Source organism: Protomyctophum parallelum (genome assembly GCF_964188405.1).
Source record: "Protomyctophum parallelum genome assembly, chromosome: 3".
Taxonomy (NCBI): domain Eukaryota; kingdom Metazoa; phylum Chordata; class Actinopteri; order Myctophiformes; family Myctophidae; genus Protomyctophum; species Protomyctophum parallelum.
Genome location: NC_139698.1, coordinates 14911766 through 14932949, shown reverse-complemented (window position 1 = coordinate 14932949; position 21184 = coordinate 14911766). Strand labels below are relative to the sequence as shown.

At 43.9% G+C, this 21184-nt stretch overlaps 1 protein-coding gene across 2 annotated transcripts in view; it reads left to right on the top strand.

Moving 5' to 3' along the window:
- The window catches only part of dgkb (diacylglycerol kinase, beta), an 80206-nt gene that overhangs the window by 47913 nt on the left and 11109 nt on the right, over positions 1 to 21184 (top strand). For both annotated transcript variants that reach the window (XM_083761657.1, XM_083761656.1), the window contains exons 19-21: positions 3943 to 4007; positions 14391 to 14481; positions 17098 to 17290. In XM_083761657.1, coding sequence (XP_083617783.1) covers positions 3943 to 4007; positions 14391 to 14481; positions 17098 to 17290 — 349 coding nt within the window. The remainder of the gene's footprint in view (positions 1 to 3942; positions 4008 to 14390; positions 14482 to 17097; positions 17291 to 21184) is intronic.

Genomic DNA, 21184 nt, shown 5'->3' with positions numbered 1-21184 from the left:
TTAGAGCAGTGTGGGGTCCAGGGACCCCCTTAGAGCAGTGGGGTCCAGGGACCCCCTTAGAGCAGTGGGGTCCAGGGACCCCCTTAGAGCAGTGGGGTCCAGGGACCCCCTTAGAGCAGTGGACTTCCAGGGACCCCCTTAGAGCAGTGAGGTCCAGGGACCCCCTTAGAGCAGTGGGGTCCAGGGACCCCCTTAGAGCAGTGTGGGGTCCAGGGACCCCCTTAGAGCAGTGTGGGGTCCAGGGACCCCCTTAGAGCAGTGGGGTTCAGGGACCCCCTTAGAGCAGTGGGGTTCAGGGACCCCCTTAGAGCAGTGGGGTTCAGGGACCCCCTTAGAGCAGTGGGGTTCAGGGACCCCCTTAGAGCAGTGAGGTCCAGGGACCCCCTTAGAGCAGTGAGGTTCAGGGACCCCCTTAGAGCAGTGGGGTTCAGGGACCCCCTTAGAGCAGTGGGGTTCAGGGACCCCCTTAGAGCAGTGGGGTTCAGGGACCCCCTTAGAGCAGTGGGGTTCAGGGACCCCCTTAGAGCAGTGGGGTCCAGGAGGGACCCCCTTAAAGCAGTGGGTCCAGGGACCCCCTTAGAGCAGTGGGGTCCAGGAGGGACCCCCTTAGAGCAGTGTGGGGTCCAGGGACCCCCTTAGAGCAGTGGGGTTCAGGGACCCCCTTAGAGCAGTGTGGGGTCCAGGGACCCCCTTAGAGCAGTGTGGGGTCCAGGGACCCCCTTAGAGCAGTGGGGTCCAGGGACCCCCTTAGAGCAGTGGGGTCCAGGGACCCCCTTAGAGCAGTGGGGTCCAGGGACCCCCTTAGAGCAGTGGACTTCCAGGGACCCCCTTAGAGCAGTGAGGTCCAGGGACCCCCTTAGAGCAGTGGGGTCCAGGGACCCCCTTAGAGCAGTGTGGGGTCCAGGGACCCCCTTAGAGCAGTGTGGGGTCCAGGGACCCCCTTAGAGCAGTGGGGTCCAGGGGTCCTTAGAGCAGTGGGGTTCAGGGACCCCCTTAGAGCAGTGAGGTCCAGGGGTCCTTAGAGCAGTGGGGTTCAGGGACCCCCTTAGAGCAGTGAGGTCCAGGGGTCCTTAGAGCAGTGGGGTTCAGGGACCCCCTTAGAGCAGTGGGGTTCAGGGACCCCCTTAGAGCAGTGGGGTCCAGGGACCCCCTTAGAGCAGTGAGGTTCAGGGACCCCCTTAGAGCAGTGGGGTTCAGGGACCCCCTTAGAGCAGTGGGGTTCAGGGACCCCCTTAGAGCAGTGGGGTCCAGGAGGGACCCCCTTAAAGCAGTGGGTCCAGGGACCCCCTTAGAGCAGTGGGGTCCAGGAGGGACCCCCTTAGAGCAGTGTGGGGTCCAGGGACCCCCTTAGAGCAGTGGGGTTCAGGGACCCCCTTAGAGCAGTGTGGGGTCCAGGGACCCCCTTAGAGCAGTGTGGGGTCCAGGGACCCCCTTAGAGCAGTGGGGTCCAGGGACCCCCTTAGAGCAGTGGGGTCCAGGGACCCCCTTAGAGCAGTGGGGTCCAGGGACCCCCTTAGAGCAGTGGACTTCCAGGGACCCCCTTAGAGCAGTGAGGTCCAGGGACCCCCTTAGAGCAGTGGGGTCCAGGGACCCCCTTAGAGCAGTGTGGGGTCCAGGGACCCCCTTAGAGCAGTGTGGGGTCCAGGGACCCCCTTAGAGCAGTGTGGGGTCCAGGGACCCCCTTAGAGCAGTGGGGTCCAGGGACCCCCTTAGAGCAGTGTGGGGTCCAGGGACCCCCTTAGAGCAGTGGGGTCCAGGGGTCCTTAGAGCAGTGGGGTTCAGGGACCCCCTTAGAGCAGTGAGGTCCAGGGGTCCTTAGAGCAGTGGGGTTCAGGGACCCCCTTAGAGCAGTGGGGTTCAGGGACCCCCTTAGAGCAGTGGGGTCCAGGGACCCCCTTAGAGCAGTGGGGTTCAGGGACCCCCTTAGAGCAGTGGGGTCCAGGAGGGACCCCCTTAAAGCAGTGGGTCCAGGGACCCCCTTAGAGCAGTGGGGTCCAGGAGGGACCCCCTTAGAGCAGTGTGGGGTCCAGGGACCCCCTTAGAGCAGTGGGGTTCAGGGACCCCCTTAGAGCAGTGTGGGGTCCAGGGACCCCCTTAGAGCAGTGTGGGGTCCAGGGACCCCCTTAGAGCAGTGGGGTCCAGGGACCCCCTTAGAGCAGTGGGGTCCAGGGACCCCCTTAGAGCAGTGGGGTCCAGGGACCCCCTTAGAGCAGTGGACTTCCAGGGACCCCCTTAGAGCAGTGAGGTCCAGGGACCCCCTTAGAGCAGTGGGGTCCAGGGACCCCCTTAGAGCAGTGTGGGGTCCAGGGACCCCCTTAGAGCAGTGGGGTCCAGGGGTCCTTAGAGCAGTGGGGTTCAGGGACCCCCTTAGAGCAGTGGGGTCCAGGTGACCCCCTTAGAGCAGTGAGGTCCAGGGACCCCCTTAGAGCAGTGGGGTTCAGGGACCCCCTTAGAGCAGTGGGGTTCAGGGACCCCCTTAGAGCAGTGGGGTTCAGGGACCCCCTTAGAGCAGTGGGGTCCAGGAGGGACCCCCTTAGAGCAGTGGGGTTCAGGGACCCCCTTAGAGCAGTGGGGTCCAGGAGGGACCCCCTTAGAGCAGTGTGGGGTCCAGGGACCCCCTTAGAGCAGTGGGGTTCAGGGACCCCCTTAGAGCAGTGTGGGGTCCAGGGACCCCCTTAGAGCAGTGTGGGGTCCAGGGACCCCCTTAGAGCAGTGTGGGGTCCAGGGACCCCCTTAGAGCAGTGTGGGGTCCAGGGACCCTCTTAGAGCAGTGAGGTCCAGGGACCCCCTTAGAGCAGTGTGGGGTCCAGGGACCCCCTTAGAGCAGTGAGGTCCAGGGACCCCCTTAGAGCAGTGTGGGGTCCAGGGACCCCCTTAGAGCAGTGTGGGGTCCAGGGACCCCCTTAGAGCAGTAGGGTCCAGGGACCCCCTTAGAGCAGTGAGGTCCAGGGACCCCCTTAGAGCAGTGTGGGGTCCAGGGACCCCCTTAGAGCAGTAGGGTCCAGGGACCCCCTTAGAGCAGTGAGGTCCAGGGACCCCCTTAGAGCAGTGAGGTCCAGGGACCCCCTTAGAGCAGTGTGGGGTCCAGGGACCCCCTTAGAGCAGTGAGGTCCAGGGACCCCCTTAGAGCAGTGTGGGGACCAAGGACCCCCTTAGAGCAGTGGGGTCCAGGTGACCCCCAGGGGTCCTTAGAGCAGTGGTCCCTGAGAGGGATGGTTCTAGGGAGTCCCCAGCTAAATGTGTTAATATTATAGCATCAAAGTCAGTACTTTGGCTATTTGAAAATAGCATATCCATCGGCTATCTTTAAAAAATCTTGAAAGTTTGTGAAGCAGTTAAAGTTAAAAAAAAAAAAAAAAAAAAAAAAAATACATACTGTATCAACCAACACCCAGAGCTGTAGTTTGGCTATACACTGTGTGTGTGTGTGTGTGTGTGTGTGTGTGTGCGCGCGTGTGCGTGTGTGTGTGCGTGTGCGTGTGCGCGTGCTTGAGAGAGAGGTGGAGAGAGAAAACAACTTGGTTGCCAGGGGTGCCGGCAGCATCCTGTAGGTTGGTCGGGAGCTGTGATTACTCACGATGTGTGTTTAATTAATTAGCCAGTGTGGAGACGGCGTGCTGTTCATCAGGGTTTCTGTCAATACCCCCATATCCCTGGCTGAAACCCACCGCCACCTTCCCCTTGGCCAGGAATACAAACAGTAACACGCCCCTCTATCTGTGCTCATGTATGAATATGCATACAGTACAACATGTGCTGAGGTGCAGTGGTTTGGGGAGTTAGGAAAAAGTTTGCTTTAAACGTGTTGGCCTGTGATATTTCCATGCACATAATCGCTATGGATTCATGAGATGTTCATTGTATGATGTTAAAGCAGAACATGCAATCATTTACAGTTTACAAAATTACAAATCACGGCAATGTTCTGTTTCTCTGTTGCAGGATGCCTCCATTGCACACCGCTTTCACATCATGAGAGAGAAGCACCCTGAGAGATTTAACAGCAGGTACCTGTGTGTGTGTGTGTGTGTGTGTGTGTGTGTGTGTGTGTGTGTGTGTGTGTGTGTGTGTGTGTGTGTGCGTGCGTGTGCGAGCGCGCGTGTGTGTGTGTGTGTGTGTGTGTGTGTGTGTGTGTGTGTGTGTGTGTGTGTGTGTGTGTGTGTGTGTGTGTGTGTGTGTGTGTGTGTGTGTGTGTGTGTGTGTGTGTGTGTGTGTGTGTGTGTGTGTGTGTGTGTGTGTGTGCACGCACGTGCGTGTGCATGCTGCATGCACTTGAGCGTGTGTCTTGTCATCAAGCAACACAAATAATGCCAAGCTATATGTGGTAGCTTTTCAACCTACCTGGGATGTTTTAATTGGCGATCTCCTGTGATAATACTCCATGTCCTAATAACGCTGCTTGTTATGTATTAATTAATATTTTTTTACTGTAGTATTAGTTGATTTAGCCAACAATTTATCTAATATTTCTTCTCTGTTTCTACTGTTTTCATATTTATTTCTAAAGAGAAAAAAAAGAGAGAATTTCATGCTAATAACCATGCATATTCATTATATTTCCTTGACATTAAGTGTGTGCGTGTGTGTGTGAGCGTGCACATGTGTGTGTGTGCGCGTGTGATTAAAATTCACATCAATTTAAACATTTAATTGAGCCAATTAATTAAGCTACTGCGTAATGATGCCAAATGAACGCAACACCTCTGCCCTTGTCATGTCCACTCAGGCCAGTGTTAATGAACACACCATTAGGATGTAAAGGTTTGCATAATACCATGTGTGCTGAAACATGTTAATGTTAATGGTAAAGTGTGATCAGTGCAGTGTAGGGGTGCCAGGATGTTCATATCTTTTTTTGTTTTCATGCACATGGTAAAGGACAGAAAATAAACTACATATTTTACTTGACATTCTGGACCATCTTAAGTGTTAGACTGGTCTTCAGACTGGTAGTAGCCTACTTTCAATTATTAAACCTGCAAATACGAAAATCAACCTGCACATTATCTATTCTAAAGGACTGTGTCTTATAAGTACAAACCGGTTGTGTGGCTACTTTAGGGTTCAGAGTGGCTAATGGACAGGCTTCGTATTTAGCAGCTGTGATTACTTCGAGGAGATGTGTTCACCTTTGGAGATGAACAAATTGTGGCATCTATGCTTCTATCAATATTTAACATCTCCGATACATCTCCACTAGCGCCAGCGAGTAATTGCAGGCGTAATTGAATTTGCTTGGCTAGTTTGACATCATGTATCTGTCAAACTGATGACACGCAGTCTCCTAATAATCCCATTTGTACTCATTATCATATTTTACCCGGGTTTTAGTTCAACATTTAGCCAACTGTGTTTCTACAGTATTGTTCATTCCTTGCACACGGAGGTCTGCAAGAGAAGCGGTTACTAAGAAAGCAATGGTAATTTTAATGGAATTAAATACGTTGCTTTTTGCATGGCTTAATTGCACTGGAAAATAAGTATCTTTGCTCAGTTCAATATATCATGTGTAAGTGAAGAATAAGTAAGTATTAAAGTAGGCGTAATTAAGTAGTACAGTAGGTAAAGAATACATATTTAAAAAGTTGATCAGTTAATTTCTTTACTCAGAGGTTACATCAAACGGTCAAGCCAAAGTATTATTTTGCATGGCCTTTCGGGTCAACATACTGCATAGGACACACATAATGCATTTCTGTTGTTTTATACCATTTTAAGACTTTGTGAGAAATGATTGAGATATTTTAAGAAAATGATACCATCTGTTATTGGAATTCAATGAATAATTTACAGGGGCGAATGGATTTAGGATCTCTCTATTACACACTATCCTTGCCAATTCAATAATGCATGATTTTAGTATTTCAAGGTAGCATAGATTTTGTTGGATTTGTCCAAGGGGTTCGTGTCCATTGAACAGTAAGTATAATGCAACTTATCACAGCCATTTTCATCCAACTGGAAGCTGTTTCTCAGAGTAGATGTATGATGTGGATCTAATGTATGATGACAGAAGAATCGAGTACTGTATATGAAAACAGATTGCAAGTTGCTGTTGACGGACAAACACATTGTCTGTTCAGAATCAGAATGATTTTTATTAGCTTGCATGTTTGCAAATACTGTACGATTAATTTATCTCAGTGAGGTTGGTGCACTGGTGCAGGATACTGAAGCAACAGTATACAAACATTTTCAGTGATTTGCAACTTTTTACTCAAAATATAAAGATAGGCAAGAAGAAGCTAGAAAACGCTTATCTATTAGAGGCTGTAATGTCATGTATTTAGAAAAACAAATACTAATGCACATCTTGAATTTATTTAAGCAGAGGGTAGTAGTATTACCAAACGGTAAATAAATAAATATTTGTATTTACTAAGTACACTTCAAGTGTGCTCACATGGCATCACATATATTCACTTGTTTTTTTGGAACTGTCCAGAGCTGGTTTTTGTAACACTACTTTTTAGATATTTTCTAAAGTACAATATTATTTCACTATTTTAAAGTTCTCACTCCCTCAAGCTTTACTTGAGACAGTAAAACCTAGTTATTTCATTCATGTTTTGTATATTAGGTCTTCAATTAGCTCTTTGAACTGATTTATTTTTTACTTCTGAATATAAATAAATGAGACTCGATGCAAGTTCACCAAAACCCTTCTCAGCTCAACTCGCTCCACTTTTTTCCACCGATTTGACCTTAAAGAAGACATAAATATTTAATCAGTTTTAATTACCAAGCAAATAATGGCACTTTGCTTTGACTTAATTATGAAATATGGAGATCTTGTTGACAAAATGATGGGGCCTCTCTCTCTCTCTCTCTCTCTCTCTCTCTCTCTCTCTCTCTCGACTCCATCCTCTTGCATTTGCACCTTGGGGTTATCACTAGGGTGAAGGTGTGAAGATTTGACACTCAGCAGATAGATTCATTTACTGCTGCTGCCGGACCTGGAGGTGATAATGAGGTTGAGGATTAAAAGCAGACAATCAGTCCGTCCATGATGATGGCTGCGCGCCACCTCCTCCCCCTGCTCTCCTCCTCCTTTTATATGTCTCCTTTTCTTTTCCTCCTCTATGCTGATCTCCCTTGTAATTACACTAATCTCTGCTACTGAGAGAAAGAGAGAGTGAGACGGATGAAAGAGAGGAAGAGAAAAGTGAGTTAGGGAAGCTTGTCTTACTATCCAGTTTTATTCTGTTTAATGTTACAAAAACAGTCTGAATTTGTACACAATCGACAGAGACTGCATGCCTGGCTCTGTGTTGCGGGACCCTTAAAACGATCCAGTGCACACATGCATCAGGATGAGCGACAATTATTTTAGCGCTTGGAACACCTACTGACTGCAACATTTAATAATACGTATTGCGTAATATCAGAAATACATCAATGTAAGTGCTTTGGTGTAGCTGCCCACCACCACAGAGTCTGGAGGTTCAAATCCACTGTGGTGCATCCGGCTTTGTAGAGTGTCTATACGAACACAATTTGTCCCTGTGTTTAGGGGAGGGAAGCCGGGCGCGGAGCCGCAGACGGTGATAATTGTTAATGCACGTAATCCATAATCCTACGGCCTGGGGCGGCGCCGACCTGACGGAAGTAGGATGGAGGCTCTACGTCCTCCCGTTGGGGGCTCCTCACTGTTAAGTCAGCAGGATATAATAGCAGTGACAACACACAGTAATGTGTGGGGAAGAATGTTTTGATATAATGACTAAATTAAGGTAAAAGGGCGTAAAAATCAACAAAGGGAAGAAGAAATTGATCAATGTAGATGAAAATATTTTATATATAAAATATACGTTTTGGTAGACTGATATTGATGAGTTTATGATTTTTTTTTAAACCCAAGACACCCAAGACCGTGTCATGCTACACTTGTACAGTTACATTTTGAGTGTTAATTTAACTCAAAGTGTACAAATGGACCTGAGTTGGTTCCATTAACACTGAGGAGTTTGCAGTGGTTAGGTTGCTCCCACAGGCTCTAGCCATGCTGTGTAAACACTCCTGAGTTAACCTTTCCTGAAGGCGGAGGGAAGCCCAGGCTCACGGTGCTCTTTAGCATAATGAGTACGTTCATCAAAGACCAGACCTCCTAGATGCGTCTCAACACCATTTCACACACACACACACACACGCGCGCGCGCGCGCGTACATCATCCGTTTTTATTTAATTCTGAGCCTGTAACCAAATGAAGGTTCCACATTTATACACTCAGTTTCAAATGGTTAAATAATATGAAGGATTTTTGTGTTTACATTCCTCCACGTGTGCGTGCATGCATGCATGCGTGCATGTGGCCACAGATTTCATGAACACACGGACACATGTGCATGCACACACCCTGTGGATCCAGGTAGGATGAAATCGTTTGTCTGACTGGGGTGTCATTTATAATTAATGACCACTTGTGTGTCATTTAGAAAGATCTCACCTGTGGCCCTGTCCCCAGATCAGCAGGAACCCATACTTATAACAGACACACACCTAACACTCATTCACACGCCTTATGAATATGTAGTAACTAACACATTCACAAATATGCATGCACACAAGCACGCATGCATGCATGCACTCACACACACACGCACGCACACAGACATACAGAGATCTGGGGTCTGTTTTTTTTCATCTTTCGTTTATGTAGAAAAACACGTACTCCTACAAGATATATCATCAATAGTACCATCAGATCTGATCACATGCCTTTTTCTTTTTTCTGTTCCCAAACACCTCGCAATAAGCAGGAAATTAATATCCTGGGAGACCAACATAATTCATCTACATGAGCTTGAATAAAGTTTAAATCAATAGAGACAGAGAGAATAAATACATAATCCCCCCCTTTCAATTCACTATGTTAATAAGTAATGTCTCAAACTTATGATATATCTGATCAGATTTAAATTGTCATCACGTCTGTCCAGTTGTTGGTTGGTCTGGCTGGATGACGCAACTCTCCTTCAATGACTGGGCTCTGGGAAAGTACATACTGTAGAACTAGAAAAAGTGCCCTTCTGCGCACAGGTCTCCACCAGGAGGATAGGAGTGTGTGTGATGTTTGGCAAAATGTTTAGGAGTAATATTCTTGTTGAGGAAATGCAGAGCCAGATCACTCATAGCATCTCTGAGGATAGAATTCTGGATGAGCAGGACATTTGCAGCATTTTGTACGAAATGGGCCACTCCTGAAAACTTTGGAAGGCAAACTTAGCCGATCAGTGTAGAATATGAGAAATCCAACAGACTCGTCTTGATCACATGACTACAGAGATCATGTGTACCGATTTGCGTGAGATTTGGATGAAATCTGTGCCACTAATATAAACAATGTGTTTTGCAGAAATCGGCCTCATGGTAGCGCTTTAACCAGCAGATGTGGATGGATGCAGGGAATTATTTTTGCCATGGCCTCTAGGGAGTGTGCATACAAAGTTGTACACAGATCTATGCAGTGAAAAGAAATTGTGTCATGTTGTCCTTGGCCTAGTGGAAATGTGCGTGTATAATTTCACGGAAATTGCACACTGTGTTTGTGATTTGTGGCATTTTTTTCAAAATGGACCAATCATGTGAGCTTTGGAAGCCAATCTTAGCCAATCAGGATGGAAGATGGGAAATGGTGCAGCTCTGTGTTGGTTGAAATGTGTTTTTCCAAAATCGGCCTAATGGTGGTGCTATAACAGGCCATTGTGGAATATTTGGGGTAGAGGTTCGTCGTTGGCATCCAGGGACTGTGTGTGTGTGCACAGTTTGGCATGGATCGGGCCAACGGTGCCGGAGATTAGCTGGTACACACACACACACATACACACACGGACGGAGTGCAAAACATACTCTCTCTCCATGCCTTCGGCCTGGTGGAGACAATCATGTGGTAGCCTGGGCCTGGGCAGCCACTTACAGTACACTTACTAAGTACTGTAGTAGAACCCTTCCCTAGAATGAACAAAGGTTGAGAATAAGTCCTCTGGCTGATGTCCCACATGCTCCTTCTCTATGTCCTCTATTTCATAGTGCTGTATTAGTGTATCCTGTAAAGACCACTCTCCACAGAGACCTACCACATATCTAGTCCCCACCACCACCCGCAGAGTCCCACGTAGCCCTGGTGGGGGCCCCAGGCTCCGTAGAGACCCCCCCTCTCTCATGGCCCCTGCAGAGTTACCAGCTGCCGCCAACATTCTCTCCTCACACCTACACACCAGCATCCATGCTCATGAGAAAGCACACTTCATACATTTTACTGTAGATTTGATGGTCTTTTTGTCCACCATAAAATGTACTTATATTTTATTGCTTATTTTATCACAGTAAATATTACTGTATTTTACAACACATGTGTAGGGATAATTGGAATGCAGCTGAAACAAGCCTGCATGTTTTGCAGGCTGCTTACTCTATCTCTTGCGGTATAAGGCAAGACAGGCCATTTCTCAAGTCGCTCGTCAAAGTCAGTCCACTCGACGCGGTCTCGTGTTAAACAAAACAGCACATTGATGCAATGCACAAAGAGTTGGTTATGTCAATGCAATATTTATCACCTCTGATCAAGGAGAAATTAGTGTGAAAATAAGGTCATAGATCATTGCGGGTTAGATTAAGTGTCAGAGGGGGAAAATCAATGGCCCTCTGCTTGGCACTAAGCATGGGCAGTGGAAAGAGCATTTTAAGGTGCTGTACGTGGCTCCAGGACAGCTATGCTACAGTGAAGCTTATTCTCCTGTGACACCCTTTAATATGATGACCAGACAGGAGTTTTAGAAAGTGTGTGAGTTGACTGATGAGGTGAAAACAGGGGCATATTCTGCTTGACTTTGTTTGAACTGCCTCATTGGCCGTCAAAATCCCAGCAAAGTGCTGTTGTTTTTCTCGTGTCAGCTGTAACAACTGTATAGTACAGCTGGTGTCATATGCACCCACTAAGTTATTATTTGCAATATGTTTTGCATGGCTATATCGTAGTCATGGGTAAACACACAACTGAGGTTTTGTGTCTGGGGAGCTGAGAACATTGAACGTTGTTTCCCCACATGCTCACTGCCTTCAATGGTGGTGCAGTTTTCCGAACACACAAAAAACAAATGACTTACAGGTATATAAAAAAATAAGAGTTTACAACATGTCTAGCACGGATGTAAAATCAAGAAAATCAGCAAACAATGTAATGAAATTGGTGCTTTACATTCACTTTTATCGTGGTTATCGTAAAAAGGATCCTGAAGATCTACCTTAAAAGTACCAATTTATGTGGATTGTCATGGTCTCCAATTGGATCGCCATTAATCCTGTGTAATGTTGACCAGCCAGTGGCCAATGTTGGAGCTTCTTCCTACAATGTGTCTCTCAGACAAGTCCAGTGTTTAGCATCAGTTGGCAGATAACGAATGAGAATCCGATTCAGCCAATGGGATGCTCCTAATTACCTAATGAACAGGGACATAAGGAGGTGATTTGTTGCCATGGTGCTCTTGTTAGGTTAAGTAGAGGGAATCGACAGGACAGTCAGATGGCGCATCTGCTCTTTTCCTACTATGGCAAGTCTTACTTACGTATGGATTGGGCTTCAAGACTGCTGTGCTCTGTGTTTGGTTGTAATGTACAAGTAACTGCTGTCCATTCTGGATGGTTCTTAATAGAAAACCATGTAATAGAAATGGGACAATTATGTTGTACAAGAGCTTTCCTAAAATAGCCAATATTTAGGTTTTGTTTATCCACATGAGCCACCTTTCACGGCATGTGCAGAAAATAGCAGTAGCAGCAGATCTACAAGCTCACGATGCAACGCTATGCGACCAATATCGTCTTCCATTATTAAAAAAAAACATTAGATATTTAAACAAATATATTACAAATATTACAAAATGTGTTCTTCCTTAGCATACTGGCAGCGTTTACATCAAATTTGGCACTGACAGACAGACTCGGACAGACAGGGTCAATAAATCAATGCCAGTTTAACCTAAGAGTCTCAACCCATTTACACTTAGCCTACAGTACAGGGTTTGTGCACTGTCAGAGTTAAATTAACTTAATAAAATAATAATATAAACTGTATGGAAGTTCCATACAAGCACCAGGAATCATACGTGAAACAGCAAAAGTTGACAGCATTTGACCTCCGTCACACCCTACATTATTATGGCCACGTACTGGCTTTGAATTGGCTTTTTGAAGTAGACCTTCATTTGTTTGTTTGCAAATGATGTCCCCGATCTGTGTTTGTGTTCTGTCTGCAGTGCAGTCAGGTGCTTACAGTAGGAGTAGGCTGGGGGTTGCCCTTGACATCTTGCCAGCTACTCTACTACAGTATGTATACAGTAGGACTGCAGCAGCTGTCAGGAGTCATGTTAGAGGAGATACAGGGATGATGTGTGGTTGTATGTTGTTGCTGTCGGGCAGAAACCGTGTAGAGTTGCTCCATATTGCAACTGTGTTTTTCTTTTTCGTAAATGCCCTACTTCATTCATATGAGGACAAGTAGCAAAATTAACTGAACTACTAGTTCTCAACTGTTACGTGTTGTGAGTTTGTAGATCTGCTCTATTTTTGGAAAGGATTTAAAAGGGAAAATTGTTAAGTTTGCCTATTGGTTTTATACATATTTAACTAACTAGACCGGTGCCCGGCTGTAGTGCATCGAGTCAGTAACAGTGGAAGTTGGATATCCATGCCCCACCCGCAGCTATGCAATACCCGTGTCAGAGTACCCGTTCCACCCATCTGTCTGTGTGCCTTTTATGCCCATATATGGAAATGTATGTATCTGTCTCCCTGTGTCCTTTATTCCTATGTCACGCATGCCCAAATATGGAGTGTTGTGATGTCAGATGCCCTGTCCAGAGCCCGGGTAGAGGCCTTTTGTGGCGGTTCCTTTTTTTTCCTATTTCCTGAAAAGTAACGCTTTTTTGCACATACTGTACAGTGCGTGGTTTCCACCCGAAAGCACGATATGGATGGGTTATTGTGCTCTCAGCATGGCCCTGTAGTGTAGTCCTCCTTACTCTACCCCAGCCCCCTCATATTGACCATGTTGCACATTGTAAATCAACATGGAGTTGGGCTACCCCGCAAGTACCTAATGAAAGCTCATTTATAAAGTGGCTAAATGGTCCTGACAAAAGTCCTAATGAGGAAATCAATAATTCAGTGATTGTTACTCTGCTTATACTAATACGTCCCTCCTGTAGCACTTTGATTCCTAAGAGAAGGCCATTTTTTATCGGATTCAGTTCTGCATGTCAGCACTGTTGTAGCCAGGTTATTTTTTCTGTCCTGTTGAAGACCAAAGATAAATAGTTGTTGTCCATGTTGTAATATCAAAAAGCTGTGAATGCAATCTTGGCAATCTAGTAATGATTGGGCTTATGTTTGCAGTAAATATGAAGAGAACATACAAACACCAGAGAGTGTGTTCAGTTGACTGTGTTCACTTTCAATTCAATTGAAGTATTTGTAAATGTCTGGTTAATAATAGAGCATTCATTAACATGAACACATTCATTCTAATACAATTGTCCTCATCTCTCTTCTTCTACTACTTGTTCTTAGTTCTACGTCTTCTGCTTTGGAGGATTCCACAGAAGTGGATAATAGAAAATGAATTCATCCCAGTTGCTTCTCCATTCGGAGACATTTCTATTTGTTTGGCATGTTTGTAGATTATATTTTTCTACTAATATACTGTTTTATTAAAACAGCTTTCACATCATTACACTCAGTTGCAGTTTTTACAAATGAACTGGACTCTTACTGTACAGTACACTGTACATGCTTTGAATACAGTTCAGTTCATATCATTAAATAATAATATAAAGTACATAATGGGGACAGATGGCAACTCACCCTAGTAAGGTCATTGGTCATCAGACTTAGCTATGGGAACATTTGCTGTAGGAAGCCAGGGGGCAGCACACAAGTCCTCCAGTTAATTGAAAGGGCAGGTAGATTACCCTCTTATGCCCCTCACCAGGCTATAATAGCAGGCACGATACCCATACACTCTGCTTCTTAATCGGCTTTGAGCTTGTGATTAATGAACATATTATACATTCTTTGGAGATTAATGACTTATATGGTTAGCCTGATTATAGACTGAGAAACATTAGAGGCAGACATTTATTTAAGTTTGTATTAACTCCAGCAGGCGAAGATATTGCATTCAGCCTTCTGTGTGTTTCTGTGTCTTTGCATGGATAATCCTGCAAACTACAAGGCTGATCAGTGTCATATTTTGTCCTTGTTGCAATAATGTCAAGGACCTCAATTCCAGCATATTTAATGACAACTATGTCATTTTAAGTAATTAATAACCACAGGGCAACCATCCTTCCAGGCTATTGGATACACATCTTACTGTTGTCTTATTTTTCAGAACAAAGAATAAACTGTGGTACTTCGAGTTTGGCACTTCGGAAACCTTCTCGGCCACATGTAAGAAGCTCCATGACTTTCTGGAGGTTGAGGTAAACCAAAGAACATCACCTTCTATTTATTTTGGGACATTTTACAAGCATTAAGAAAACACTCTGCTAAGTACGAACATATTCGTACTTTCCCTTTCCCTTCCTTTGTAGTAAGAAACATGTTTGTACATAAAGCTTTACACCAAATATCAACCGGTTTCAGCGAAAATCTACTTTTAACATTGGCCCGGTTTTTGGGCAACGCCTTCGTCACCCCCAGCACCAGGATCTTTGCCCACAGCCCCATAGACCTCCATTCAAAGTAGGATCTTCTATGGCTATTATCTCTTAAACTTTGAGCGCTGTCCGTGGTTTTGCTGCTACAGTGTTGAAGATCCAAAACAAAATAATTTTACTCATATAAGATGTAACATCTTGACATATTGAATCTTGAACTTTAAAAAAACTTCTTAAAGCTTACAAAATCTGTTTTCTCCATCTCCCAATGATGAAATTACTGTGCATCTAGTGTAAAATCCTGTGCTCGTTCTGCGTCACATGACTTTATTGTCATTGTCAATATAGACAATAACAAGTAGGTGTACCACCTCCCATTCCTGCAGATGGGAGGTGGTTACAATAGTGTAGTTACATGTATACTCTACCCCACAGATTGGTTAATAACATTTCAATCATTAAAATGACTCTCGGATTTCATATAATATAACATGTAAATATCCGCCAATAAACAAAACGAAAATGCATCGGCCAATATTACACATCAAACTATTAATTTGGTGATGCCTCATTCATACAGGAGAATGATTTAATTTGCTGTAAAATATCAACCTCGTGTTTTTCGCTTTGTTATAGTCGCGTTCTGTGTGGATGTACCCATGACATAAACAGCAGTTTAAATTATGCTAATTAATCACGCGAAATAAACGCTCCTGGTGTGTACGAACTTTAATTCCGATTATTTGATTAAACCATAATTAAGTGGTATTATCACTTTTATAGGAGATCACTGTCTAAATGCTCAGGCATTTAAAACCCCACGTTGGCATCGCTATAATGTACAGTCCACCCTGAGAAACAAATCCCAGCGTCCCCTGCGGTCCACAAATCTCCTCCATTTGTACAGACTCCACAAAGTGCTGACATTTGAATGGGTGGTGATCTCCCAACCCCAACCCCCCACACAGGTAATTATCCCTACACGACCCTGCTGTGTGCGATATTGAGTGATAATGAAGACATGCCTATCCGATCCATCTCCCCCTCCTCAAAGCTATCCACACAGTGCAGAGGTCTTTATTAATTAGTGTTGGATGAGAGTACTTACTAGAGGGGAGCAGGTATGGTGATGAATACCGATCTGCACCGCTGTAGAGTTCACCACACAACGCGCAAGAGCAGCAAACAGGCCCTTATTCTGGGACCGGTGTGAGGACATTACTTTTATTTGTTTAGTTACGCAACAGTGCACGTTAATGAACATTCGGTACATGTACAAGAACAGATTCGATTGAACATGATCTCATGTAAACAAACATGCCAGATTCAGCTAGAGCTCCCACATTTAAAAACAACAAGTTCACCAACAGAGCAGAAAATACAACATCCAATATACTGTCTACAAATAAAAATAAATAAATTACAAACCTAATTTAAGCCTAACAACCTAGATTCCTACTATAAGTCCAATAACTAACCAATAGAATATCCAAAGCCTAGTTTGACATATCTAAGAAAATCGATGGACACATGTTTGAGACATAGGGCTGTATTTTGCGTGTCTTAAGTACCAGGTCTTATTACCTAACTTGAGTAAACTAAAGACCTGGAGGCGTGATCAATGCTCTTTGGCCACTCAGAATAGCCAAATTGAGCATTGATCACGCCTCCAGGTCTTTAGTTTACTCAAGTTATGTAATAAGACCTGGTACTTAAGACACGCAAAATACAGCCCATAGTCACTTACTCTTTTTGATCTAATACATCTAATGTATCTAATCAGGTTGATACAAAAAAGTGGATTAAACCTCAGATAAGCTATGTAACATTCCTTACCCCAGAAATCATGTTCACATAATATGTTACCAGTAGTTCTATTGGGGTCATAATGAAAGTTTTTTTACATCGTGACTACAAGCTGTGCAACCTCTCCTTCCGTTTTCCAAGTTTGTCTCCTGTGGTCAGCACCTCCCCACTACTGTTGTGCGCACCTACAGTACCTCTTTGTTTGACCACTAGTCCTATTGGACATATTATGCCCAATAGGACTACTGGTAACCGGCTGTTTGTGTTATATTTCCCTGAGCTCTCGCTAGCAAAAGACCTGCATATACCGGTACTCCTGTAAAAAAGGAGAAAGGAGAACTTCTCCTTTTTTTCCTTCTGAAGAAGTCTGCTTATGAAGGGAAACCATCCCTGATTACCATAAATGTCTTCAGCTTGTCACTAATGTTTCTTGTATATCTTTCATAAATGTTTCTACCATGTGACTTAAAATAAGAAGATGCATGTTTAGAAAGTGTAACGCTCTTCCAAGCATATTATAACTTTTGTCTTTCATTGAAAATGAAAGAAAAAAATAATCTCTGGTTTGACTGAAAGATGCATGATCGGCCCCTTTCTTTTCTTCCTTCTTCTTCCTTCACTTCCTCTCTCTAGTGTGATGGTGTCACTCTGGACCTCAGTAGCATCTCCTTGGAAGGCATCGCCATTCTCAACATTCCCAGCATGCACGGCGGCTCCAACCTTTGGGGTGAGAGCAAGAAGAGGAGGGGTCATCGGAAAGCCGGTAAAAAGGGCCACGACCGGAGGACGCTGTTGGACCCCAAAGAACTGGCTTTCGCTGTGCAAGGTACTTTTTATTTATCGATAAACCTTGGCATTATGGTATATCCATGTTTTCCAAAGATTATTTTCCAATTATTTTCAAAAATGTCTGAAATAGCAGATCTATAAGCGCATTGCAACAGGTTGTGAGCTTGTAGATCGCCTATTTTAGCTTTTCGTAGACGTTTTGTTTGTAAGTGAGATATGTTCACATACTCGGGTACACAGAATACATTTAAACACAGTCTACATTGTAGACTCATGCTGTAGTATGTAGACTGAGACTCTACAGCAGGGATGCCCGAAAGGTAATACCAGTATCACAAAGGCTGTGCAGGTAGACCACATGACCACATGCCCCTAAAATATATAATTTAAATTATTTCAAAAGAATCACACTCAGGGCAAAGGTTTTTCCTTTGCCTCTAGGGAGTGAGTGTACAAAGTTTTACGTAGATCGGTGCAGTAAAAGTCGAATCGGCCTGTTAAAGCGCCACCATGAGGCTGATTTGAACATTTTCAAGTGGCATTTCATCCTCGGCCTAGTGGGAGTGTGCGTGCAAAGTTTCACAGAAATCGTGAAATTATTTGAGCCATTTTGTTCAAAACGGAGCACTTCGTTTAATGAATATAGACTATAGAGATACTGTGTACATATTTACGTGATGTTTGGACAAAATTGAACTCCTCGAAAAATTTGGGACAGAGGTTCTAACCTGGCATCCAGGGAGTGTGTGTGCACAGTTTCGCTGCGATCGGGCCAACGGTGCCAGAGATTAGCTGGTCACACACAGACTACACACAAATAGACCCACTGACACACACATGCACGGCTTCGGCTTGACAGAAACAATTATACAGTTAAAGATATAAAGTAGCTGGCAACTGTGCACTTGCTCAAATTAGACATATCAAAGACAAACTTCCAGACAAAGTTTTCCCCAACTCATGAATATTTTACCAAACGACAAGAAGAATCATGGCCAGAACATTTTGTTTGGGACAGGGGGGTACAGAGATGTCACTGTTTGATACTGTCACTTCAGTGGTAATAGTAAGTGCAGGCAGCCGTGGGCAGGTGTAGTTAATACGAGCAGACTGAGGGAGGGTACTCTGTATGATTGGAGCTGCCACCTCACTGGGCAGTAGGCACTCCCCCCAATCCATTTATGTCAAAAAGAAAACCCGTCAATGGGGATATGTGACTGAAGGAGCCAGTATGAATCAGCTGCTGTGATCACTGGTGAAATGACGCCATGTACTGTACGTACACACTTTGGCAAGGTGTCTTCAGTGTTTTTCAGGCCTTAGCTGAGACAGAGATGAAGCAGGGACCCCCACTACATACAGTAAATTACATTAAATTGTGTTGCTGATTTTTCATAGATTCCATAGATGGCTCCTTTGACTTGTTTGATAGCAATTCAATTCAATTCAAACGTTTACATAGCACTATCATCAGTGTTGTGTAAACTAATGTTTTTTCTTTCTTTTTTATGCACATTATCTTTTCTATTAATATGTTGGATTCACATTCAAGTGTATTTTCAGATATTTATCCGCTTCTTAATCCCTCAATAATTAGTAAACTTGACCTTTGGCTCTGTACTTGGTCTGCTCCTTCTCTCCTCTACACCAAACCTCTTTGGCGTACGTATATAGCCAATATACAGTTCAGAACGCATCAGTCTGTCTCAGAGGGCTGTGGGAAGTTCAGAAACCTGCCTATAGGGTTATTGACAATTAATCAAGTCGACTATCGAATAATCAATCGTTAAGATTTACTCAATTAAATTAACTAGCCCTTACCCGTTGTGAGATATTTGGGGTACTGCGCCCGGGTGCGTTTGTAATTGACTAATAAATTCATTAATAATCATTAATGTGTCAAATCGAAAAAAGGGCTTCGTTACGCCCTCCATATTCATATGGTCAATGCCTGTGTGAAAAGAGTGATTGGTGCAGGCAGTAAGGAGCTACGGCGGTGTTTCTGACACACACACACACACACACGGACAGACATTGTTAGAATTATAGTATGATGATAAAGTAAGCAAAAAAACGAAACATTCCACGGATTCAACCGCTAGTGGCTTCCACTGTGTCATGGAATATATAGTTATAGGAATAGTCATAGAAATAGTACAAATACTATACAATAACAATCGTAGGCTACAATGTATTGTTTTCATACAAAGCATAGCATTCTATGATGCTTTCTTTTGAGACAGAGTGTGTTTCTTAGGTGCTGGTTGATGGAATCGATGTAAACAAATTGTTATTTTGGTTTAATACAAAAAGTTCTAAATTCTATAAAACAAGTAATGTGATACAATATTTTTAATTATTGAATTTACTCATTATGCAGTGGAAACAGTTTTGGTTACCAAGACATTATTGATTGTACCTTAAGGGGTTTTAGCGGTTAGCGGTTCAAATGCTAGTCAAGTGTGGAGTGGATTCTCCCACCGTTCTTTAATTTTAGTCAATACAAGTCAAGCACTGATGAATGTCCCCATTTGGATCATGCAGGTTCCTTCTCATATTGTCGCTGTCAGTTGGAAACCTTGTATATTCAAAACCGTTACTTTTCAGGAATTGGAAAAAATGTGTTCCAATTGCTCCAATGTAAATCAAATCAAATCAAATCACATGTATTTATAAAGCACATTTAAAGACAGAAAAAACACATTTATAAGCAAACTGACATTATCATAGGAATAATTATAATAATGGGTAAAATAAATAAATAAACAATATATCACGGACAATCAAACGCTTGGGAGTAAAACAAGGTTTTGAGCCTGGATTTAAAGGGAGGTTCTAATAGAGTAGGGGTTGGTGTTCCATAGCCTAGGGGCTGCGATAGAGAAGGCGCGGCCCCTAGTAGGCTAGTAGGCTAGTAATTTGTCAACAGCTCTGGTTAGTACTTTTCATTTGTTAAATATTCATAAGATCCACAGAAAGACTACGTTACGTTCATCCCGGCATCCCTATTTTGGACATAGGTGAAGATTATTTTTTCAGTTAAAAAAAATGTATCAGAAAGGGTATATGTGGGGGTGGCAGTGGCCAAATCAATCAAAGCATTGACAATTTCCAATAGGTTCATCTTTATATGGGTGACGGAACAGTCTGTTGACAGAACAGTCCGTTGCCTTGAGTTTCTTCATATGTTTGCTATTATCAGAGAAAGGCCTTGGCACAGAGGTGGGTGACTGACGGGTCACGGGAGGGAGATAGTTGATCAATTCAAAGCCCATGCAGCATTGTCACGACGAATACTGTCGTTCATTAATATCTTTGGAAAAATATATCCGTGCAAAACAATCTCTCCATTCCGAACGTACAGTAGAAACACACTTACTGTTGGTGGGAGCATGTGAGAGAAAGGGAGCCAGCGTTTAGGCGTGGCAAATTAACCCCTCCACACACACACACACACACACACAGATTGCATGTATGCAATCTGTTTAGCCAGTTCCTTTCAGAACAATAGTTAGGAGCCACCAATTAGCCAAGATGCATAACTGCACACATTAATATAGGATATATAAAATCAACTGTCTCTCTTATCTGTTTAACTCTTTTTCTCCATATTCCATTTTGGGAAAATAATTGTCTTTATGGGAGGAGTCAAATGTCAAACAAGAAGTAGCCTCTCAAACCTTAAGATACTACAACAAATTATGTATTACATTATTTGCTATTGAAAGCGATTTGCTGCCTGCACAAAGTTTTCAAATAATGACAATAGTGTTGAAACGCATACGTGACTTCTTTCTCATAATCCTCCATCTTCCTTACCCTAATCCTTTCACGGAGCGCGTTTGGAATCGAGTTTCATAGAAATCGGACTCTCACAAAGAGTATCACAAATTTGTTTTGCAAAACTTAGCCTCCTGGTGTATAACAGGCT